This window comes from Hemibagrus wyckioides, linkage group LG27 (assembly GCF_019097595.1).
Source record: "Hemibagrus wyckioides isolate EC202008001 linkage group LG27, SWU_Hwy_1.0, whole genome shotgun sequence".
NCBI lineage: Eukaryota > Metazoa > Chordata > Actinopteri > Siluriformes > Bagridae > Hemibagrus > Hemibagrus wyckioides.
The window spans coordinates 7799410-7825000 of NC_080736.1; the positions used below are offsets into that span (position 1 = coordinate 7799410).

At 39.9% G+C, this 25591-nt stretch overlaps 3 protein-coding genes across 3 annotated transcripts in view; all 3 read right to left on the reverse strand.

Moving 5' to 3' along the window:
- The window catches only part of uacab (uveal autoantigen with coiled-coil domains and ankyrin repeats b), a 51458-nt gene extending 46805 nt beyond the window's left edge, over nucleotides 1-4653 (reverse strand). The window contains exon 1 of the mRNA XM_058381731.1: nucleotides 4443-4653. Within this exon, the coding sequence (XP_058237714.1) occupies nucleotides 4443-4490 (48 nt within the window). The 5' untranslated portion in view covers nucleotides 4491-4653. The remainder of the gene's footprint in view (nucleotides 1-4442) is intronic.
- Nucleotides 4654-16701: 12048 nt separating this feature from the next.
- Nucleotides 16702-17987, reverse strand: rxfp3.3a1 (relaxin family peptide receptor 3.3a1). The gene has a single exon (XM_058381947.1). The coding sequence runs from the start codon at nucleotides 17931-17933 to the stop codon at nucleotides 16932-16934; it is 1002 nt and encodes a 333-aa protein (XP_058237930.1). The 5' UTR covers nucleotides 17934-17987; the 3' UTR covers nucleotides 16702-16931.
- Nucleotides 17988-21141: 3154 nt separating this feature from the next.
- pias1a (protein inhibitor of activated STAT, 1a) overlaps nucleotides 21142-25591 on the reverse strand; it is a 67842-nt gene continuing 63392 nt past the window's right edge. Inside the window, exons 13-14 of the mRNA XM_058381946.1 lie at nucleotides 25458-25498; nucleotides 21142-24792 (exon numbers count right to left, since the gene is read on the reverse strand). Coding sequence (XP_058237929.1) covers nucleotides 24526-24792; nucleotides 25458-25498 — 308 coding nt within the window. The 3' untranslated portion in view covers nucleotides 21142-24525. The remainder of the gene's footprint in view (nucleotides 24793-25457; nucleotides 25499-25591) is intronic.

The window sequence follows — 25591 nt, forward strand, 5'->3', positions numbered from 1 at the left end:
GCACGGTTTAAAGCATTAAGTCTTACCAATAGCAGACTCTTCTGCTCTGGACACAGCAGGTGTCAGACTGTCCCCATCATCCACAAAGTACAGCTGGATTCAAGTACAAACACCTGATTGTGTATGTGGGGACACAGCCGGTCTCCTTCAGTTCCTACATATTCAGTTGTGGATGACTGAAAGTCTTCATGTATGCTTGACACACAAGAGCTTGTAAGGAATCAAACAGGTCACTTGAGCGTACCACAAGGGGAGTTTCATTACTTTCATTAAAGTTCACTATTTTCCAACAAATCATGCCCTTTTAACCATTTATAGTTACATATCAATGGAAAAAAAATATTAAACCAGAACATGGACAACATCCACAGTCTACCGTAACCGAAAACCTCACTGTTACAAACACTGGAGACTCCTTCCATATGAGTTAAATACATCTACTTACAGAAACTTTCACCATATCAAGTTTCTATCTCTGTCGAATAGCATGATCCATTTATTAAAGGTAACTGGTGTGTGGCATCCACCATAGAGCTGAAAACTCTAAAAAGAAACTATAGAATATTAGAAGAACAGTATTAATATAAGCCTGTGGTTTGCCTTGGTTCTACTGTTGTATGGCAAAACCATTACGAACTAAAGACAACAGACAACCTTTTCATAAAAGTTATCGGTCTCTTACGATGCACTCATTCAGCAGATCCAGCTCACAAGAACAAAGTTACAGAAGCTGTTGTTTACCCAGTAGCCTCTCTTCCGTGATATGCGTGCAGTGCTGAATAAACACTAATCCGTGAACACCAGGGATTACAACGCACCACTGCGTCCCTTTTAATAAAGCAGCAAATAGATAGAGAACAAAATAATGTCCAAATCCATGAGGTGTCCTGAGGCTTGACTGACCTCCGAGTGGCGTTTCTGATTCAGGAATATACCTTACCTTATAACTATTCACAATTATAATTTCAGTAACCTAAAACAGAACCAGAATAAAACCTTAATAGTAAACATTTGTCTCACTGCATCCACAACACCTAGTCCTATAACCATTTAATACAATATTAGATACTTACAAGTTTACGGTGGGGTTTTAAGAACCAGCAAAAATGCACATAACAGTAAAAAGAGTACAGGTGATATTTGGGCCTTGTCCCAAATGGTGCACAGTGTTTGTGATAAGCACAGTTCCACTAGCACTGACTTAACAATTTCAAGCCACTACACTATAGTAGCTACATACAGCCAACAATGCCAAACACTGACTGTAACATTTATAGCAAGTCTAGCAATCTATGATGGAGTTAACACACAACACCACTATTATTCTTCAGAAGAATCTCTGAATAGTGTCCTTGTTATGAATTGTATAACTATCTCAATATTGACATTGGGAAACCATTACACGGAAAAAGAAGATCATTATAAATCCTAGAATAAAGCAATAAAGAACTCACAGACTGGTTAAAAGGGCTGTTATAATGTCAGCTACAAGCACAGGGGATGTGGTAGCTAAGTGGTTATGGTGTTGAACTACTGATCAGAAGGTTGTGAGTTTCACCAGGTCCACCAAACTGCTACTGCTGGGCCCCAGAACAAGGCCCCTAACCCTCAATTGCTCAGTTTATTGTATAAATGTAATGCACTACAATGAGTCACTACATTCATACTGCTGCAATATCATGTTATTTTCAGTTTTTAAGAAGTAAAATAATTAGCAGTTAGTTCCCTAATTAGCAAGATCCATAAATATCTAACCCTAGACACTGCCATAAAGATAAACTTGATCATAATACCACGTGAGAGGCAATCGTGAGTTTGTAGACAAAACAACTCGGCATGAACTCATCCCTCCTGTATTAAACAAACTGCCATTTAGATATGAGAGTTAGGAAACATGTTCAAAAGTTCATAGACATCATCCACGTAGACTAATCCTTCCCTGACACAGCTATAGTGTTCTCTTATTTAAATAAAGACCTCAAGACTATGGCACTGAATTAGTTGTGGCTTTGAACCTTCAATTAGTTACATAATACTAAAATTGCAGAACTAACCATATTTGCTAAACCCATGCAGTGTGTCATTATAGCAGAGGAATTAGCAACACAATGTTTTGGGGAAATGATTGTTGCATACAGATGCACCTTAGCATAGCTGGATACGATCCCCCCCCCCCACCCCCAACAATTTGTCACCACCGACAAAGCAAATCACACAGGCACACACCTGAACCTCGTGTATAACCTTCTGCTTCTCCAACTGTTTCTTTGCTCGGTCACCAGCATGAGTGCAAAATAGAACACATCAACTTGTCACAGGCAGTTTAACGCATGTATGCATTCAGGAAACACGATGACTTATTTCCCAGGGTGAAACAAGGACAGGCGAAAGCAAATGTGGTGAGAAATCGTCCAGCCGAACTCACATGACAACACTTTTTAAGAAGAGGTGCTGCATGCTGGATAAATCCCAGAAGGTTGACAGAGACCGATAAAGCTGGCATTACACACCACTGTGGCTCTCTGTGACTCTCTATGGCTCGGGAGAGCTTTTTCACCCCCATTCAAAGCCCGACCCTGACAAAAGGCCTTTCAGTAAGAGGCCTTCTGTCCCACAAAGATCGGCTCCGGCTTTCTTTCACATGGAAATTGAAGAGAAGCACAAGCACCGAGCCTGCACAGCCATAAGCTGTATGAGTCTCAAACACTGGTCTTGTTCTTGTTTTTCTGTGTCATTCGCACAGGCATATTCCCCAACTGTGCTCCCACAACTAGAAGAACTGGTTTCCCCACATACACATTAAGCAATTATCATGATCTCTCAGTGTAAATAATTTCACACCAGAACTCCTGGGAAAGCATGGACATTTTTTTTTTTGTCTTATTCTTAACTGACTGAGAGCAAACAAGTTCCTCACAATCAGCCAGAGGTGAATGCAAATGTTTGCACAGCCTTGTGGCAATGAAGATATGCATTTTATACCAACAAAACTGTTATTTTTGCCTTTTTAGGCAAAGATTCATGATTCATTCATTTTCAGCAATCACAAAAGTTTGTCTTGGTTAGGGTCATGGTATATCAAGAAATCTTGGGAACCATGCCAACACATCTCAGAAGATCCAAACCATCTACCAGCATGTTTTTAGGAAGAAGAAGAGGAGGAGGAGGAGACTGGCAAACCTAGAGCAAACTGCACATACACATAGAGAGAATATGGGGAACTCAGACAGTTTAGGAAATAACTCCAGACCCTAAAACTGTGAAGCAGCAATGCTTTCTAAATATGTTTCCCCTGCTTCAAGACATTTTTTACGATCAGTTCAAGAGTTCTGTGGCAGATATCAGAGTATAAATAATACAAACTGAAACAGTCGTGTCAAACATATCTGCCATGTGATTTAGATGATATCTTTGTTGTCAGATTCAACCACGTTTCATTTTGAACTTAAACAGAGGTATGTTTTCATTTAAGGACTATAGGGATTGCAACACAGAGAATTATGAAAGCCTGACAAATTACCTGATGACAACTGTTTGGAATTTGAGTGAAATAAGCTTCAGCGCCAAAAAGGTCCATTAATACAACAAGACATTACAGGTCGAAACGATAAGTTGTCACATCAATCTTTTTCATATTTTCTGGATACGTCTCACTTTACTGTTGAACTGAATGCATGACATTTGACGTGTTCTCTCCTGTCCCTAATTTTAACAAAAAAATTTAACTTTCCCTCAATACAGCATAAACAATATTTGATATGATGTGGTAGCTTAGTGGTTAAGGCGTTGGACTCCTGATCGGGGGGGTTGCGAGTTAAAATCCCAGATCCACCAAGCTGCCACTATTGGGCCCTTGAGCAAGGCCCTTAACTCTCAGTTGCATAAAAAAATGAGATTAAAATGTAAGTCGCTCTGGATAAGGGCATCTGCCAAATGCCAGACATGCAGATGTAAATATTTTACATAACACTACATTATTCTTTTAGGAATTGTTATTCCAATGATTCAATTCGTCTGTTTGTTTATTTAACGCAAAGTAAAAACTATGCATATTAAATTCTTCAAAACCTTTCTATACACAAATTCATGTACGATTTCCAATACGAAAGTACTTTTAGAAGTACTTGGAAGAAAGCCAGTTGTTTTTGTGGTAAATATTTATTGCTGTTTTAACAAAAACACCTATAAAATGCTGAAACATGAAAGAAACAATAAACATAAGGCATGGGTCAGTTTAATAAACACATGAGCAGTGTAAGGGGATCATTTATATCCACAAGAAGATCCCCAAACGTCGAAACTAAATCCTGCACTCCAACACGCTGTAGCTGAAACTGAAACCAGATTGATTGTAAAGAAAACCTTTACAATAAAATCCCTTTCTAGTTCCCATTACGCAGCCCTGACACCGAAACTTAAAGGCATTTAACTTTAACACTTACTGTGATGGTGACTTCGTGCTTTTTCAGGCGGTACTTCAGGCTCTTCATGGTTGTCTCTGTGTCTCAGAATAAAAGTTACAGGTGTAGATCTCGGTGTAAAGTTGAGTGGAATAATCACAGCGTTTACAGTGCAACACCGCAACAAACTCCTGTAACGAATCCAAAAGCGCTTTCCTCATCAAACAAGAAACTGGGATTTTTTTTTTCTTTCCCACCTGACGCGCGAAGACCAATAACACGACGGACACATGACTGACCCAACCGGAGAGGGGAACCGTGTACACTGCAACCAATCAGAATCAGGAACGAGGCGGGACTTCCTCACTCTGTTTCGGTGGAGCGTGGAGTTGTGGCTTGAGAACCTGCTGGTGACGTCACTCGTACCTGAGAGTGGGCGGGCCTTGTTGACTCAGGTGGTGATGTGTTCACACGAGGCTGCTGAGAGTGAATAAGCCAGACATTCTTTACTAATACGCTAATGTCGCAACGCCATGCGACATTGAAAGGCTTAAGCTTTTAAAACGCATTAAAACTATTACGCAAAGGTCAGTTATGTACTGCTTCAGGTGTGTGAGAAAATCAGAATGCCTTCTGGACAAATGAAGAAGACAAAGCAATGGCATTTAGAGACAAGACATTGTAATGTTTAATGTTTAATATAAAGGACCTACATTTATTACAAGTTTTAAACTGGGGCAAATAGTGGTTAAAAATGTCTCGTCTTGACCCAAATACTATATTATACATTTAACAGCTAAACACACTCACTCTACACACTCCACATAAGTAGAGGCTTCAGATACTCACATGCCCACAGGAGAGTTGTTGCCCTCTTCTGGCTTTATTGAGAACAAATGAGGGGTTAAATTATTTCCCCCAGTCTGGTGAGGCGTAACAGAGCACTTAGCAGATCTCCAGAGCAAAGCTTACTTTTAGTTTTTCTACAACTGGACAAAACACATCTTGTGTATACTCACTGTACAATCTGAAAAATCACTATAGTTTAGTGGAATTGTGACCTTTTGTTGAGTCTTTGTGGTTTGTAGTTTAAATGGTTTGGAAAACAGTCTAGTTGTATTGGGATGTTGTGTACAGAAACAACTAACAAACAACTAAAAAATACTTAAATTGTTTGTTAGAAGGAAATCAGTGACTGTTGGACAGATGGGAGGAAGATTAACCAGAACCTTAATATTATATGTTTGTATCCTCATGGAAGTTTTAATGAAGCATCGATAATCTTTCATTAATATAAGAAAGAAAGAAAGAAAGAAAGAAAGAAAAAGAACGCACGGACGGCCGGCAGGCAGGCAGGCAGGAAGGAAGGAAGGAAGGAAGGAAGGAAGGAAGGAAGGAAGAACTAACTAACAAACAATTAAAGAATACCGAAATTGTTTGTTGAAAGAAAATCAGTGACTGTTGGACAGATGGGAGGAAGGTTAACCAGAACCTTAATATTATATTTGTATCCTCGTGGAGGTTTTAATGAAGCATCGATAATCTTTCATTAATATGTGACTTTTTGTTTTTAAGCCCTGAACCCATCTGTAGAACAGATACATAAGCTTTCACCATGTAAACGCAGGTGATGTCGTCTGGTTCATCTCTGCTAATCATCTATATGCTGAGTACGCTGTGCCATCACTACCTCAGTGCACTTATTCTTAGCTTTCATTCCAATTCATGTGCTTTTCATTTAGTCCATCCTGACTTTGATTTCACGCTTCATTTCCACTTTCATCATAGCTGCAGTGGAAAAAATTAATGTCACCAAGCCATAAAATATTCCTAAAGCTGTTTTAAAAAAATAAAATGTTCTCAATTTGCCAGATCGCTCTCCTTAACTGAACCCTGCTGAGCTAGTGAACTTACTGAAGGCAAAGACTGAAGATAAAAAAAAAGGTTACTGAAAAAAGCACTGAAAATGTCTGCATTAAAGAAATGGAGGGTAACAACTGGGGAGATACATGGGCAGGAAAAAGATGGCACTTCAGGTAATGTACACTTGTCGTCTAAGGTACAAAAGTGGTCCTTAAGGCCCAGTTTCATAACATACCTTCAAGTTCCTCCACAAAAATAGAAGAAAAAGCCTTGAGTGCGCCATCCCAGTGGGAAGCTTTTTGCCCTCTGAGCTTTGAGCTCAACATTTTTTTCTAACTGAAAGTGTACCCAGTGTCTGCAATGTCTGTAATCTGAAATAACCTTTCACATATATGGTATCCTTCTTAGAAATACAGTTTTCATTTTGCACTTTAACCAGGCATAACATTATGACCACCTAGCTAATATTGGGTTGGTCTCCCTTTTGCTGCCAAAACAGCCCTGACCCATCATGCACTGTGTATTCTGACACCTTTCTATCAGAACCAGCATTAACTTCTTCAGCAATTTGAACAACAGTAGCTCGTCTGAAGAACTGCTGAAGAAGTTAATGCTGGTTCTGATAGAAAGGTGTCAGAACACAGTTTGTTGCGTATGGAGCTGCATAGACAACAAACAGAACAGTCAGGGTGTCCATGCTGACCCCTGTGCAATGCCAAAAGCACCAACAATGGGCATGTGAGCATCAGAACTGGACCACAGAGCAATGGAAGAAGGTGGCCTGGTCTGATGAATCATGTTTTCTTTTACATCACGTGGATGGCCGGGTGCGTGTGCGCTGCTTACCTGGGGAACACATGGCACCAGGAAGCACTATGGGAAGAAGGCAATCCGACAGAGGCAGTATCATGCTTTGGGCAATGTTCTGCTGGGAAACCTTGGGTCCTGCCATCCATGTGGATGTTTTGACACGTACCACCTATCTAAGCATTGTTACAGACCATGTACACCCTTTCATGGAAATAGTATTTCCTGATGGCTGTGGCCTCAAATGCACCACGCCACAAAGCAAAAATGGTTCAGGAATGATTTTATTAAGGCACAACAATGAGTTTGGAGTGTTTACTTGGCCTCCAAATTCCCCAGATCTCGATCCAATCCAGCATATGTGCGATGTGTTGGACAAACCATGGAGGCCCCACGTCACATCTTTCAGGACTTAAAGGATGCTGCTAACATTTTGGTGCCAGATACCAAAGCACAACTTCAGGGATCTAGTCGAGTCCATGCCTCGACAGGTCAGGGCTGGTTTGGCAGATAAAGGGGGACCAACACAATATTAGGCAGGCGGTCATAATGTTATGGATGATCGGTGTATAATACAGTCTAATGCCTTACTACTGTTGAGATGGAAATTCAAAGAAACCATATGGGTGACACACACTCTTGCTGCATAAACAGATATCTGATTGGTGTTAATATTAAATAACTAAATGTAATGATGGGTCACTAGCTGTGTTCTAGCTGTGTTCTCTGGGTGGAGGTGATGCCATGTGCTATGGGGAAGAAGAGGAGATTGTGGTGTGATCCTGGTGTGTCAAGCTGCCATGTGATGCAGCATCAGCAGCTGTTCAAAAAGATGCAAATGGCTGACGTGTCAGAGGGAGCATGCGTTTGCTTTCATCCTCCCCGGTGGGTATCTGTTGTGTAACAGGAAGTGTAGGCTGGTGAGTGGAAATTGACAGGAGACTAAAATAGGGAGAAAATAAGAGGGTTGGGTTCTTGAAAATACACAAATAACAAATAAAAAAAAAATCGTCTGGGGAATGCTGGTTTGTGATAAAAATAAAAATAAAATATTTTTACTGTTAAACTGTGAAGCTATAACTAAATATCCGATCATTTTTGTTTACATTAAGCCATGGAGCTCTTTGACCAGATTCAGTTTAAAATCTCAATTCAGTTTAAAATCTCAAATCAATATATAAACCACAGACATTTCTGTACGTAAAGGTTCTGGACTCCCAGAAGGTCTCTCTTTCACCGAAAACCCTGTTGTAGCGGTTATAGATAAAATGTTTTTGATAATATATTTTTTCATTTATAAAACATGTGGGTCAGCCTTTTAGCATTTTTTTTTTAGCATCAGTCTAAAATATTATTTGCTGATATTTTCTGCCAGAAAGAAAGAAAGAAAGAAAGAAAGAAAGAAAGAAAGAAAGAAAGAAAGAAAGAAAATGAAGGAAGGAAGGAAGGAAGGAAGGAAGGAAGGAAGGAAGGAAGGAAGGAAGGGAAGGAAAGGAAAGGAAAGGAAAGGAAAGGAAAGGAAAGGAGGGAGGGACAAAAGAAAGAAAGGAAAGGAAAGGAAAGGAAAGGAAAGGAAAGGAGGGAGGGAGGGAGGAACGAAAGAAAGAAAGAAAGAAAGAAAGAAAGAAAGAAAGAAAGAAAGAAAGAAAGAAAGAAAGAAAGAAAGAAAGAAAGAAAGAAAGAAACGGAAAGGAAAGGAAAGGAAAGGAAAGGAAAATGAAAGGAGGGAGGGACGAAAGAAAGAAAGAAAGAAAGAAAGAAAGAAAGAAAGAAAGAAAGAAAGAAAGAAAGAAAGAAAGAAAGAAACGGAAAGGAAAGGAAAGGAAAGGAAAGGAAAGGAAAGGAAAGGAAAGGAAAGGAAAATGAAAGGAGGGAGGGACAAAAGAAAGAAAGAAAGAAAGAAAGAAAGAAAGAAAGAAAGAAAGAAAGAAAGAAAGAAAGAAAGAAAGAAAGAAAGAAAGAAAGAAATGATCTTGTAAGGCTTGCATTTGCTTGTTTCTGTAAATTCATGTGTTGAAGGGTCAACATATCCTTGGATGATTACCAGGTCTTGATCATCCAACATTGTGATGTTTATGTTCATATGTAACACTTCATGATTTTATGATCAAATGTTTTAGACTTCCAATAATTGATAGAGAGGATCTGCATTTTGGAGAGGATTTATTTTTTCACACACCCTGAGATCACAGTGGATCTATATCTGGTATAGGAGTAATAAAATAAAAGGAAAGATAAAGCTCAGCTCTTACGCAGGCATGGTAAGGTATGGCTTATAATGTATCCACTTATAGAGCTTTCTGGCTCTGATGTTTAATATGAATTGAATGTAAGAGCTAATATAAACTCCATCATAGTGTAGTATAGTCTTTGGGAAGTTTGCATATTCAGGATTATATCAGTACAGTGTGTGCTTACAGAGACGGCACTTCATCGTGTTTATGCTTAACGATGGAGTCATATCAGCTGAGATTTCAGAACAGAAGCCTTTAGGAAAGTGTAAGTAATAAGAATGACTTTTTTTTTTTTTACTGAAAATAGACTCAAACTACATGAGAACCATTTCTGTTACATCTGCATAACCCTAAAACATTTCTTTTTGTTAGAGTTGGCTGATATTGTGAATTTTACGGAAGCCCAGAGAGGCCATGTGATATATATATATTTTTTTTGCTTTTGTTTTCTCGCAATCACAACTTAATTTTCTCGTGATCTCGAGATAACAACAGTTGTTTTCTCGTGATCACGAGATGATCACGAGACATGATCACGAGATTCTGTACGACTGAAATGTGGTACTTGTTACTTAACTGACTACGTTCCCCAGTTATTCTAATTTCTTCCTTAATATACATATGGCACGCGGCATTGCAAACAGCATTTGTTTATTTATAAATAAAAATTGAATTAACTGATAGTATTAATTATGTATCATGTGAATTAATTTGCTATCATTAATTTATTTTTTAATAAAAAAAAACTATTTCTTCAATAGCTTCTAGGTCATGTGACCCTGTGACCCAAATCTAGTACCAAAATGACCAAATTGGACACCTCCACAAGGTACACCTCTTTGTATCCCAAAGAATCTCTTCTTTTATTTTTATTTTAATTTTTATAAAAAAAATTAAAAAAAACACTATGTCTTTAATAGTCTGTCTAATGTCCGAATATCAAACCAACTTCACCGCGGTTCTGATTATGTCGTGATCACGAGAAAACAACTTCGTTATCTCGAGATCATGAGAAAATTAAGTCGTGATCTCGAGAAAACAAAAGCAAAAATAATAATATCACATGGCCTCTCTGGGCTTCCGTAGAATTTGCATCATATAATCAAGCATTTTAAGCATTTATTGATGTTTTAAGAACTGTCATTAGACTTCCATTATAAATGAGTTTAGAGCAAACAAGTTATTGATTTGTTTCTCACTACAGGGATTACCATGATGCCCAGAGTAATCACCCATATAGATGCCTGGAGCATTTCTTTCATTCGAGTCTAATCAATGGTAAAGGCACTTGCTGAGCTTATTCTCTGACTGTGTAAACGTGTGTGGTGATGTGCTTCCAATCAACAGCTGAAAGCTTCTTAAAACATTCATTTATTCATTCGTTTATCTTCAGTAACTGCTTTGTCCAGGCCAGACTCATAGTGGATCAGGAGCCTGTCCTTGGAACACATGGCATGAAGTGTTTGTGCACACAGATTCACACCTGTATATGAATTTAAGAAGTTTATCATAGTCAGTCCAGGTTTTAAGAGACTTGGAGGAAACCAGAAACCTGTAAGAAACTCATGCAAACCCAAGAACACATGAAACTCCAACGTATCAGACCCTGACGCTGTAAGACAACAACACAGCCCACATCTACATTAATATTATCTGGCATTTGGCAGATGCCCTTATCCTGAGCGACTTACAATTTTTATCTCATTTTATACAATTGAGGGTTAAGGGCCTTGCTCAGAGGACCAGCAGTGGCAGCTTGTTGGGATTCAAACTCACAGCCTTCCCATCAAACACCTCAACCACTACGCTACCACATCCCACATCCGATCTAAGCAGATAATAGATGTGATATAGACTGATCATTACTTTGAACAAAGAAAACTACTTTTACAAAGCAAAAGGATGAAAGAATAAAGGATATGAAAAAAGATAAGATCTGTCATTGCTTTCTTTTAGCAGTTTTATCTGTCTGTAATGTAATAAGTAATACATATGGTAGGAGTCATTATAATATCAGCAAGACCAAATATAAACTATATTGCCAAAAGTTTGGCAAAAGGTTTTGGCCCCTTCCTGTTCCAACATGGGATAAATTGGAGCAGAGACTGCGAGCCAGGCCTTCTCGTCCAACATCAGTGCCTGACCTCACAAATGCGCTTCTAGAGGAATGGTCAAAAATTCTCATGAACACAATCCTAAACCTTGTGGAAGGCCTTCCCAGAAAAGTTGAAGCTGCTATAGATGCAAAGGGCATAGCTGCAACTCCATATTACATTTATGTGCATGTAAAGGCAGATGTCCAAGTTTTGGCCTGGCTCACAGTCTCCCCTCTAATTCATCCAAAAGGTGTTCTATCAGGTTGAGGTCAGGACTCTGTGTAGGACAGTCAAGTTCCTCCACACCAAACTCACTCATCCTTGTCTTTATGGACCTTGCTTGGTGCACTGGTGTCCAGTCATGTTGGACGAGGAAGGGGTCATCCCCAAACTGTTCCCACAAAATTGGTAGCATGAAATTGTCCAAAATGTCTTGGTATGCTGAAGCATTAAGAGTTCCTTTCACTGGAACTAAGGGGCCGAGTCCCAACCCCTGAAAACCAACATCTGAATTCAATGATTTGGAGGGGTGTCCTAAAACTTTTGGCAGTATAGTGTATTAGTCAGCCACAGAAAGGGGCAACTGCTGTGATCTAACTTAAAAACTCTTTATTTATTGTTTGGTGAAAAAATTAAACATATGTTAAAGAATGGAAGACTCTAGAAATGTGAATCTGTAAAGCTTTGGGTTTGGGTTGTATGAAGGATACAAAGGAAGAATCAGGATGTTATGAGGAAGAATTGATTCTTTCCAAAAGCTATAATAACATTCAATCAATATAAAAAAAGAGCTAAATGAGCTACTAGAAACAAAATATTTAAATGTCCCGGTGCACATGAGGTGAGAGACGATAGACATCCATCCATCATCTATACCCGCTTTATTCCTAATTAGGGTCACGGGGGTCTGCTGGAGCCTATCCCAGTGCACACTGGGCAAAAGGCAGGGGTACACCCTGGACAGGTCACCAGTCCACGTATAGACAGACAACCACATACAGGCAATTTATAATTACCAATCAACCTAATGTACATGTTTTTGGATTGTGGGAGGAAACCAGAGTACCCCCACGTAGGCACAGGGAGAACATGCAAACGCCACACAGAAAGGCCCCTGCCTGTTCAAACCCAGGACCTTCTTGCTGGGAGGCAACAGTGCTAACCAAACCACCGTACTGCCCAGGCATCGAATCATTCTGAAAAAAGGAAGAGTGGGTTGGATTGCTTATGATTTCTGCTTGAGAAAAGTATAATGTTTAGGTACTGACTGACAGCGTGCCAAAACCTTTGCACATGGCACATTTTACAAATAAATTGTAAAATTGCATTCGATATCCCTGCCTCGCACTAACTGCTCCAGATGAGAGTGAAGTAGTACCTGGGAGACACCAAGAGCAGGATGAAAACTAACAGAGAACGAGACATCTTTATTCACAGCTGAAATGCTACAATTTTCAGAGGGGAAAAGGACAATAATGGGAGAGCAAGAATTTTTCCTGTCATTTATTTATGTATACAGTAGGTTATTTGCGATGTCTGGTTTTAAATTAGATGGTGTAGTCAAATAAATTGTTTTCTGCTGAAAATTTCCAAAATTTTTAGAAAACAAACAGAAAGCAATTTAAGGTATTTTAGACAATTATATAAATATGTTTGTTACTTCTTATACACATCATAGGCTTGTAATGATTTATATTCTGTCCACCCCCCAAAAAAATCAAGTCACAGTATAACCTAACTTCCCTCTAAATTATTAAGACCATGCAGACTTGGTTCTAAATTATGCAGCATTTGAAGCTGCATTCAGGAAAATGTCATCAAATTAATATTCATCCTTCACCAGCACTTGAAGAAGAAGTCCTTGATATCTAGCAGTAAAAATATTTGATTTTCATGATTACTATGCACATTGTGATGCACTGCAGCAAAGAAATCTATGAACAGAATTAGGAACATATACACGTATAAGAATATAGGGAAGAAAGATGAAGAGCACACTGGGTTTATTCTGGGAACCGTATCCTCAGTAAAAGTGTTAGAATGGTCTGGATTGTGCTGGATCCTGAGGCTATCCTGGGAATACTGGGTGTGAGAGAGAAATAAACCCTGGATGGGAAACCCATAAGAACATGTAGAGAGCTTGCACAGACAATAAAAACCAAGCTCAGGATTGAACCAAGGACCGTGGAGGTGTGAGAGAAGTAATACAACAGGAAGATGGAGGTGTGAAGGACTTGCATCTTTTCTGAGGTGTATGTATTCCTCTGCATAGTGTTCCTGTGATACAGGCTCACCACACACTTCCTGAAATCTGCCTGAGGGGTATGGGGTTGAAATGGAGAATGGAGGAGGGATTTTATTCCTCTTCATTGCTCTTGTACCTGTAAGACTTCACTCTTCATTATTTCAAATGAAAAATGTTTGATATCATTGAATTCAGGTGTTGTTTTTTAGGGGTTGGGCTTGGCCCCTTAGTTCCAGTAAAAGGAACTCTTAATGCTTCAGCATACCAAGACATTTTGGACAATTTCATGTTCCCAACTTGACCCGAGTCTTGACCTCAATACCTTTGGGATGAATTAGAGCGGAGACTGTGAGACCTTCTCGTCCAACATCAGTGCCTGATCTCACGAATGCGCTTCTAGAGGAATGGTTAAAAATTCCCATAAACACACTCCTAAACCTTGTGGAAAGCCTTCCCAGAAGAGATGAAGCTGATATAGCTCCAAAGGGCGGGCCAACTCCAAAATAAAATTCATATGCATGTAAAGGCAGACATCCAAGTTTTGGCCTGGCTCACAGTCTCTGCTCTAATTTATCCCAAAGGTGTTCTATCGGGTTGAGGTCAGGACTCTGTGCAGGCCAGTCAAGTTCCTCCACACCAAACTCACTCATCCTTGTCTTTATGGACCTTGCTTTGTGCACTGGTGTCCAGTCATGTTGGAACGGGAAGGGGTCATCCCCAAACTGTTCCCACAAAGTTGGGAGCATGAAATTGTCCAAAATGTCTTGGTATGCTGAAGTATTAAAAGTTCCTTTCACTGGAACTAAGGGGCCGAGTCCAACCCCTGAAAACCAACACCTGAATTCAATGATTTGGAGGGGTGTCCCAAAACATTGGGCAATATAGTGTATTGTCATGAATAAACATAAATGTCAGTCAAAGATCATTTTAAAAAAAACTGATGGCTAAGCAGTGGTGATCCTACTAGAACTTCTTGATGATGAGTCAAACCAAAGGCCATGTTTTTTCCAATAAAAGATGTGCTACATTTTTACAGCTTCCCTGCAGGCCGCTATGACCCGGAGAATGTGTCTGTTCCCAGCAGAATGATCAGTTTGATCCTGAGCTCGGGTTAACGTCTGAGTCGATTCACTCACACATCCTTCTCTTGTTCTTTCTCCCAAAAAACAGGTCAATAGGTTGACTAGCTGTACAAAGTTGACCCTAGGTGTGAATGAGTGTGTGAATGTGTGTGTGATCATGGTGCCCTTGTGATAGATTGGTGTTGTATTTGATATCCCTGCTTCGCACCAACAGCTCCAGGTGAGAGCGAGGTAGTACCTGGGAGACACCAAGAGCAGGATGAAAACTAACAGAGAACGAGACATCTTTATTCACAGCTGAAATGCTACAATTTTCAGAGGGGAAAAGGACAATAATGGGAGAGCAAGAATGGGCTTAAACAGACAATTTTTCCTGTTATTTATTCATGTATACAGTAGGTTATTTGCGATGTCTGGTTAGATGGTGTAGTCAATTTCTGTGCAGCGGTGGAACCATACAGTGAAATGAGATTCGGAGAAACACGCCAATTTCCTTAGATAGGAAAAGGAAAATTCACATTTAATGTGTTCTACCAGCAAACCAGGCAGAATCCAATCATAATGCTGTTATGGGTCGCTGTGGGTTTTATTATTTAAATTCACAAGCTTCTGATCGTTATGGGTGTAAATGAAAAGCAGTTTGATCTGACATGGTCGCTGATAATATTAAGCTCATTATCATTGCACAGCTCATTAAAGTCTAATAGGCTGTCTTACATAATAGTCCGCTTTTATATGCTGCTAATCATGAACCACGTAAGTGATTTAGGGGTTTATTTATATGAGTATCCTAGGCTTGTTTGAGAAGTGTTCATGTATAGACTAGACGAATGGCACTGCTACTGGAACTGCTCTTCTGATTTCTTGGTATTTCTTTTTGAGTGAAAGATAAAACACCACACACACACACACACACACACACTGAACCGTACAGCTTAATACAGTAAATTGCTCAAGACTAAGACGACGTGAGTTCTATCAACTAAAAAGTACATTCTTCACCCTTGGCAGTTTTCCCCGTGGTTCTCTTTCAAAATAAGATCAGTTCCTCAGCTGTTCTTCATATGATTACTAGCAAATTATTAGAGACAAGCTCAGAAATAAATGCACCAAACTGTATCTTTTTTCTTGCTGCTGGGTTATACCTCTGGTATAAAATAATACAAGACACTTAATCAGATGATACTGATGACACCTACAAAGCGTTTCTCTAAAAGGCTATATATACTAAAAATGAAAGTTTGGTACCTTTATTTCCGTTAGAGATAATGGAACAGCTCTAGGATTTTTGATGTTGTTTTCTTGTTTAAGATTTTTTTCCCCCTCCTTCTCTAACTGTTCATCGTGAGCATAAGCAATAATATACACACAGTGGAGTCCAAACCTCTGGGACTACTTCCTGCCCCAGTTAATACAAAAATAATCATTAGAAATTACATTACTGATTACATTTGAGTGAAAAGTAGAATCTTTTAAAGATTGTTTTTTTAGAATTTCTAAGTATTTGGCATCTCTTTTTTTTTTTGCTTTAATGACAGTGTATACTCATGCATGGACTCGACAAGTTTATAGAAAAACTTATGATCCATTTTAGATCAAATCCACCAGAGTGTGATCTGAACACATGCTTCAAGAGAAGAGATTAGACATAAGGAAAATGTAGCCTTTTGTACAAAGGAGTGGTCAAAAACATGGTCAATATCACCCTTGTGCTTTCCTTCGAATAGAGACCTAGACAATGTGCATAATCTTTGAATGTTACATTTTCAAACAATGAACATTTTCTGTATTTGTTTTAATTATTAAAAATTCTGAAGCCATGTGTTTGTCAAGTTTTAAATGAAAAATAAATGTTACTGTGGTCTCAGACATTTGGACCCCACTCTCTCTCTCTCTCTCTCTCTCTCAGTATAAATATATATATATATATATATATATATATATATATATATATATATATATATATATATATATATATATAACTGTACACAGATAGGTTAGAGATTGTCTTGCTTGAGTGTGTTCAGAACAAATATTTTACACATCATTACGCACAATAGATCGTGTTGGTGATTTTGAAGCAGCTTGAGGGAAACACGTTTTTCTTTTTAAACTGCTGATGCTTTCTTTTGGCTGCTCTGCATCTCCGGGAGCTACGATCACGTGTGGGACACAAAACAGAAGCAGACTTGGAGCAAGCGCGTTCAGTCACGGAGAAAAAAGTCTCTCAACTTCCGCCTGAACTCTCTGCGCGTGAGGCAGTATATAACCGGGTTTAAGCAGCTGTTCGCGTGAGCCAGACACACAGTGAGAGGGAACACGTAGGTGTGCGCCACGTAGTATGCCTTGTCCCAGCGCGCGACGTTCAGCTTCACCAGGACTCCCCAAAGCGTCACGGCGTGATTGGGCATCCAGCAGAGGAAGAAGGACAAGACCACCACGGCGACCGAGCGGGTGACGTGCGCTCTGGACTTCAAACTGTGACGGCGCACAAGCCTCAATAGCAGCAGGTAGCTGATGGAGACAATGGCCATGGGTATCACAAAGGCGAGCAGGATTTTCTGCAGGTGATACACAGCTAACCAGAGTTGCCCGTTCGGAAAGCGTAAAAGACAGAGCTTTTCCCCGGCCACCTCGTTAACCGTGGAGAAAATGGACGTAGGCGCGGTGGCAGCGGTGGCCAGCAGCCACAACACGGCAGCTACGAGTTTGACATTGGTGCGCGCGCCTCGCCCGCCTGCGCGCTCTTTGAGCGCGGATACCATGCACCTGTAGCGCGCGACGCTCATGGCAGTGAGAAAGAACACACCTGCGTACATGTTCATCACCGTGGCCGAAAGCACGAGCTTGCACATGACGTCGCCAAACGGCCAGCTAAAGTCCAGAGCTGCGTCTGCAGCCCAGAACGGCAGCGTGAGCGCGAACTGGAAATCCGTGACGGCCAGATGAAGCACGAAGACATTGGTGTCGGATTTCCTGCGCGCTTGTCTCGCCCGGATAAACACGAGCACAAAGAGGTTCCCCACCAAACCCGCGGCGCACACCACCGCGTAGGTAACGGAGATAAAACAGCGCAGGAGCAGACTGCCATCAGCAGACACGTCGATGTCCTCCAGACTTCCAAAACTTATTGAACTGTTTGTTGTAACGCCCTGAAAGAAATCCTCTGTCGTGTCGGTGTTGGTTATCACTTCGATGTTCCCCATAGCACCTGCACACAGGACTAGAGGCGCGCGCTTTGCAGTGCACGTGATGCGTAACTGCGCGCAAAGATTGTGGCGGTCACCTGTACCTTGCCGCGCGTGTTATCTTAAAACTCCACCCCTCGACCGCACCGATTGGTAGACAGAAATTGTTATGGAAAGTCTACATCAAAGTCACTGGAGATCAACAGTTAACATCACGGCATTGGGCTGCTGATCGCCTCCAAGCGCAAGTGACTCCACGGTGCCATAACGCACATCAAAACGTCAGACTGAACATAACAGCGTGAAAATAGTGATGTCTGTCTGAAAACCTATGTCTCTGAGATGATTTAATCTGCTACACACCTTGAGTCATTTGCATGAGGCTTGTAGTTTAATACAGGGAGCTTTTTTAAACTGGGGAAAAACAGTGATTCATTTGTGAATCGGTTCAGATGAATCGGTTCCGTTCACCATTCCGATTTTTACCATATACTTCTCCCAATCACCCTGTGAAAGTATTTTTCATTCAAATATCTTTGGTCTTCTTATCAAGAAGGTCAACTTCTCCACTTCCTCAGCAAACTGTAGTGACACAAAGTAAAGAGGCAGATGCAGGGGCATAGCCAGTTCTGTTTCAGTGGGATAGCCAGGATAGCCCTGATGATTTCTTTGGGCATGTGCTGCACTTGTCCTCCACTCAGTGTTTAGTTTTGATTGTTAAGTTGTACCAATCTCAATTACCAGCATCAGCATTGAGTCATAATAAAAAATATATATACAGATTCTTGAATCTTGTGCTATTTGGGGTCCTGTTTACTTCTAACAGGCTCTGAGTGAAGACACAACAGGTGATGTTAACCAAAGCATCAATCGTTAGAAGTGTTGATCTGAGTGGAAACACGGGTTAAAGTACAGGGTGATTTAACTAGTAACATTTTATTTTAAGCCTGCAGTTTTGCTTTGTTCTCTTCCAGTGAAGCTGTGCTGAAAGTACAGTTCAAAATTCAGCGACTTTAATTAGTCTGTGTCATTTCTTTTCATTGTAAATTGGTCTAAAGGTGCCTTCAGCCCAGTCACCATTTTTGTCCTTAGACCACAGAATGCTTACCTATAAAATAACTCTTAATAATGTTGGAATTGTCTATTAAGAGTGGTTTCTATTTAATATTTATGTGTTACACAGATTAGAAATAGTTTTAGTAAGAATATTCCAAATGAAAAAAAAAATTATTGGAGGTGTTGGTATCTAAGTAAAAAAAAATTTCTTCTTAAAAAAAATAAATAGAAGAAAAAGAAGAGATACATCTTTATAGCCATAATAAAAAAATTCACAGTTAGGAGTGAGAGAGCCACGAAGTGAAACACGGTGTTTACTGCCACCTGCCGTTACACTGGTATTAGCAACAAGGTCACAGACGAAACAAATCCCTTTTCCACCAGGAACGGGGTTAGTTCCTTAGAAAAGTTTTTCCCTAATGGAGCATTTTTCAACATTTGGGAATTGACACTTCATTTAAACCGGACAGCAGGGAATATCGTTTCAGTTCAATTCAACTGAGGCCTCTTGATAGCTTCATACTGTGAAGTTATCAAACTATTAAGAGGCCCCAGTGGATTGGATGCTCATAATGGTCATCTCTGATTTCATGGTTTAAAGTGTGTGTGTGAGATTATTTGCTCGGCTGGCAGGAAACAGGTCGCTGTGGTATGGTGTCTGTTGCACAGTGTAGTTTTTAGAAATCCTTTTATTCATCAAATTATTCTGTTTAGTAAATGAAAATCTGTCTGGTCTAAACCTATAGTCTACAGAAAAAAAGGCTAGTAAATGAGGGAAAAAACCTGGTTGTAACTAACAACGTAGAGTCAAAGTAGTATCACCTGTTCATGAACCAGGAACCTGGAGACTCTGGGAACACCCTGGATGGAGTGTGAACCAATCACAGGGTAAAAAACACATACACTGACACCCATTCACACACTAGGACGATTTAGAGATGCCAGTCAGCTTACAACACACATCTTTGGACGAGGGTAGGAAACAAGAACACCCAGAGATAACCCCTGCAACACTGGGAGAACATGCAAACTCCACACACAGGGTGGAGGTGAGCATTGAACTCCAAAAAACCATTTAAGGTACAATAACAGTCTTTAAGAAGTACAAATCATTACGTAAATGCAAGGCTTATTTAAAAACTATGGCCACTGTTTAAATCCTTAAACCAATGATGTTTTTTATAAATCAACAATTTTAGCCATTACTTGCAGTATACACACCGATCAGGCATAACATTATGAGCAGTGAGAGGTGACGTGAAAAGCACTGATGATCTCCTCATCATGGCACCTGTTAGCGGGTGGGATATATTAGGCAGCAAGTGAACATTTTGTCCTCAAAGTTGATGCGTTAGAAGCAGGAAAAATGGACAAGCGTAAGGATTTGAGCGAGTCTGATGAAGGGCCAAATTGTGATGGCTAGATGACTGGATCAGAGCATCTTCAAAACTGCAGCTCTTGTCTGTGAGCATTGGAACTGTACAATAGAGCAATGGAAGAAGGTGGCCTGGTCTGATGAATAATGTTTTCTGTTACATCACATGGTTGGCCGTGTGTGTGTGTGTCACTTACCTGGGGAACACATGGCACCAGGATGCACTGTAGGAAGAAGGCAAGCCAGTGGAGGCAGTGTCATGCTTTGGGCAATGTTCTGCTAAGAAACCTTGGGTCCTGCCATCCATGTGGATGTTACTTTGACACGTACCACCTACCTAAGCATTGTTACAGACCATGTACACCCTTTCATGGAAACAGTATTCCCTGACGGCTGTGGCCTCTTTCACCAGGATAATGCGCCGTGCCACAAAGCAAAAATGGATCAGGAATGGTTTGATGAGCACTCCAAGGAGGCCCCACCTCACAACTTAGAGGACTTAAAGGATCTACTGCTAACATCTTGGTGCCAGATACCACAGCACACCTTCAGGGATCTAGTAGAGTCCATGCCTCGACGGGTCAGGGCTGTTTTGGCAGCAAAAGGGGGACCAACACAATATTAGGTAGGTGGTCGTAATACCAATTATGCCTGATCAGTGTATGGTCAAAGATAAATGCAAATTAGATGAATAATAATGAGAACAGATTAAAAACTGTAGCTTTATGTCCTCTAACGCTAACAGGTCAGTCACATCGAAATATTCATGTGGAATAAAGAAAAGAAAGGCATTCAAAAGTTTAACTCAATGTATTTATTACATCTAAACGTCCCTAAATAAACAGGTAACATTTATTAAGTAAACAATTTCTTCCAATGCATGTAATAAATATTTTTTTTTCCCTTAGTACTTTATACAAACTGACATTGTTCTACTATACAATATCTCTTCCACATCCCCTTAAAAAAGCTGTTTCTCTTACCGGACATGCCACAGACAGAGGAAGTGAAGTTTAAGGCAGTGAACGCAGATGTCAGCTTACATGAAATGAAAAATAATAAAAAATTAAATAAAATCTGACTCAGACACAAAGTCTACTTAATAGCACAATTTGAAAGAAGAAAAAAATATATATATAGTAATTGTTTTTGTTGATGTTCCAGGGGCTGGAATACAAATACATACAACACAAATCAATCATGAGCACACAATTAGCCCTACATCCAATCAAATCAAATCAGAACCCACACACACACACACACACACACACACACACACACACACACACACACAGTACTTCCCTTTGTCAATCATTACAAAACACTGACATCAAGTGGATGAAATATGGGTTGAGATTTTTGTTGTTGTAGTTATCGAGCAAATAATCTTTTATACATTAAATTAAATCAACTATACGTCCAGAGGGATTGACCAGTGAAGTCAAGAACTACGCTTCAAATCAAAGCTGCATGACCATGTTGATGTTAATGACGTGTTTATTGACTTGAACGGAAAAGGGACAAAAATAAAGAACTATTTATTGACTTCACGTCGGTTTGATGGTGGACGCGAGATCCACGGCATCAGATACTGAACAAATATGACCAGACTTTTAGTCTTTAACACTGTCAGAGAGAGAGAGAGAGAGAGAGAGAGAGAGAGAGAGCAAATACAAAACTAAAAAACATTACTCCAGGAGTTTAAAGCACAATTGTCAGTATGTCTAGAATAGAATAATAAAGCTTCTATTTGTACGAGTTAATGCATGGTTTTACGCAAAAGAGAATCAATTCTCCCATATAAATAAAACAACTGGGATGATTATCATCACTATTAAAAATGTAGGTCAGTCATGACATTACACATTAAACTGTGTGATGAAATCCTTATCTCCTTTACAATGCCATCTTTGTTAAAGCTCGGCGGCTGAGTGACACGGAGAGATGATCAGCGCCTGAAGGTATTTGTTGTGTAAGCTATCGAGCCATCGACTGAACGAAACACTGTTCCACGAGGTCATGGCATGAAAACAGAGCTGCAAATACTGAAGATATTTTAGGCAGGAAAAAGGAGAGGAAAAGCATGTAGCAGGTGACGGAAATATGGACCATCATCGGTCACACTGTTAAGGATGAACCACGAGAGGAAGAGAGTTTATCAGCTAGAAATGCAATTAAGGGGAGGGGTCAAGATCTCAAGCAACACACACACGCACAGCTTTTAGATATCCCAAATGATGTCAAGCAAAGTGAGGTAAACTGAACCTTTCCCCTTAAATGAACCTTTCTTTATTTAAATAACTGTTTTAATAAATATATTTCATGCATATTCAAGCCGTGAGGCCGTCATCTCATACGCCGGGTGCGTCTCTTAAATAGACCTCTCATCTGCTAAGATCAAGCCATTTTAGCGTGTGTGTGTGTGTTTGTGTTGAAGATATGTATCCTAAGATATTATTTTGCTCCCTCCGTTCCTTTTCATCTGTCTAACGAATGGGAAGGAATGAGAGGAAGACATGTTAGGACACTGGAAAATTGTTGAAGTGTTTGCCGAATTAGACGTTTTTACAAAGAGACGTTCGTTACTGACGCCCTGCTGCAGAGTTGTCACCCGTCACGGGGTCTAGAAATAAACACAAACGTAATCATAACACAACATCGAATTAAACACTGCCCCTGTAGATCACGACGGGTGCACGGTCACGTGACTAAATCCCACGCTTTCTCATGAGGAGTTTTATTTTGTTGAAATGAGAAAAGCAGTTCCTAATATGCACAGAATATTTTTTTTTTTACGAATTTTTACCATTCGCTGTCTTCTGATTGTTCAGGTTAATTAGCTAGCATGTCTAGCTGTATTTCCAAACCACAAAGAGTAGGAGGCTTAGCAGTTCTCGAATGAAATGTGAGCCTCCTTTTGCAGATCTATTACATTTTCAACAAAATCTGATCAATTCCAAGGTCGCAAGATGAAGGACAAGGATCTGGTGAGAGAGGCATCAACTGGAGTTAGTGAGCGGAATTCTGAGCGCTAGAGTTCATTATAAAGCGGTATATAAAGCTTCTCACATGAATAGGAGCAGTTCTGAGTCACAACAGGTCAAATTCTCTCTCTCTCTCTCTCTCTCTCACACACACACACACACACACACGCAGAAGAGCAGAGTAAAATGAAAATGTGTGTAGGATAGAGAAATGCTGCATCAGCTTAAAGAACACACACGAAATTTTCCAACCACTAGAAATCTTTCGAGCTGACACACACTTCCTTAATCAACTGAGAAAAAAAAAACACACACACAAAAACGGAAGAAAATGCTATTGAGTTTGAGTCACAGAAAGAAAGAAAGAAAGAAAGAAAGAAAGAAAGAAAGAAAGAAAGAAAGAAAAGGACAATGATTTTCTGTGGCATCGCTTTTGGCATTGTGCAAAAAAAGTGGTCTGAAATATAAAAAGTGATTTTTTTAGCACAAATTCTACAAAGATGACAGTACAATCAGAGCAAAAATGCTTCTGCTCTTAATTATAAATAAGTGTAATATAATTAAGAAGAAGAGGGAAAGGAAAAAAAAAAAAAAAAGCAATGGCAGGAGACAGCAGATTCCTGAAGATAAAGAAATGCTTAACAGTTCACATACTTCATATAATTTAAAAGTATTATAAAACCATCTGCGAGCTGAAAAACACTGCCAGCACTAGAGAAGCATGTCTCTGTCCATCTGGAACGTCCATGTGGACGAGGGACGGGCAGAACACGCTGCCATGTCCCTGTGTGGGAGGGTAACGCCTTCGACGTGGAATCAGAAATGACACTAAATATAATGTAGCAAAAGACCATAAAGATATAAAATATTATAACAGTATAATCAAGGGGACGACAACACAACAATCTGTGATGAAATAAAAAAAAGTCTCTCTTTTTTTTTTTCCCATGGAAGAAAACCAAACCTTAGTTATTCGCATAATAGGAAAAACGGTCTTTTGAGTTTATATATATATATATATATATTTATATATATATACAAAAAGTAAAACTGAAAATATATTTGTTCTCTGTACATAGCAAATGTTCTTCGTTTAGGAAAAACAATTAAAACACCTCACTTTCTTTCTGGTTTGTTTTTTTTTTCTCCCAACACCAAATGTAATGGAGTCTGTACGGAGCGTGAGGTTTGCGGATCAGTCTAGCGAGATGATATCGGGGATGGAGCTGTAGATGTCCGAGCCGGAGCGGGGGATCGTGGGGAGGCTGCTGCTGCTGGAGCTGTTGCTGTTGCTGCGGTTGACGTTGAGGGCGGCGTGAACTGCACTGCCGCTGCTACTCACCGGTGTGCCAGGGGCGTCCAGGAACAGCTGAGAGGAGCTGTACGGCAGGAAACGGTTCAGCAGGAGGTCGTGATCCTCAGACGCCGAGGCTGCCGCCGCCGCCATCACCATGTTATAATGCTGAGAAACGGAGAGATTAGAGAAAGAAAAACTCTTTTTTTTTTCTTCCTTCGGCATAAAAGTACAGTAATACCTCACACATCCGCGAGGTTACGTTCCAGGACGAGGTTTTGTGGATGTTCAAAATGCTAATACTGTACTCTAAATGCTTATTTTTTAGAGTTTAAACCCTAAATATGAGCCCAAACATGCTCCCAAAACACTTTTACAAGGGGCGGGGAGATGAACCGCGACATCACGCATACAAAGCATCGTAACTACCAGCCAATCAGCGGCTAGGTAAAACTGTTAATGCTCTGTGATTGGCTACTTCCAACCCTTCCAGCCAATAGCGTGTCGTAATGGCCGTACGTGATATCGGCGACGTTCGATATCATAAAAATAACATTTATATTTTATTGATATTGACATTTTGTTGATTTTACTTTTATATTACTAAATGAATAAAGTAAATTTTCGCATTAAAAAGCATGAAAATGTCTAAATTAGCCGTAAACACTTTTGCAGGAGGTTTTTTGCGAGGTTTTCGCGGGTCTGTGAAAAATTCTCGGATGCAAATTAGTTAGGTTCCAATGAAAATTTCGCGGATCAGTGAAGTCGCGGCTCTCAGAGGTATTACTGTATTCATATTTTAATTCAGTCCGCTGAAAAATGATCAGTCTTACCTGATGATTTTCTCCTTGTAAGAACGAGAAAAAGTTCAGATCTGTGTAAAAACACAAAGACCAAACTGTTTATTCTTCTTCTCATTTGTGTGTATGCAACTGACAGTATTACGAGGACAGAAATATATACATTC

Bases quoted from the DNA above. Each gene is read 5' to 3' on its own strand.
- rxfp3.3a1 (XM_058381947.1), bottom strand. From the start codon at position 17,933: ATGGGGAACATCGAAGTGATAACCAACACCGACACGACAGAGGATTTC.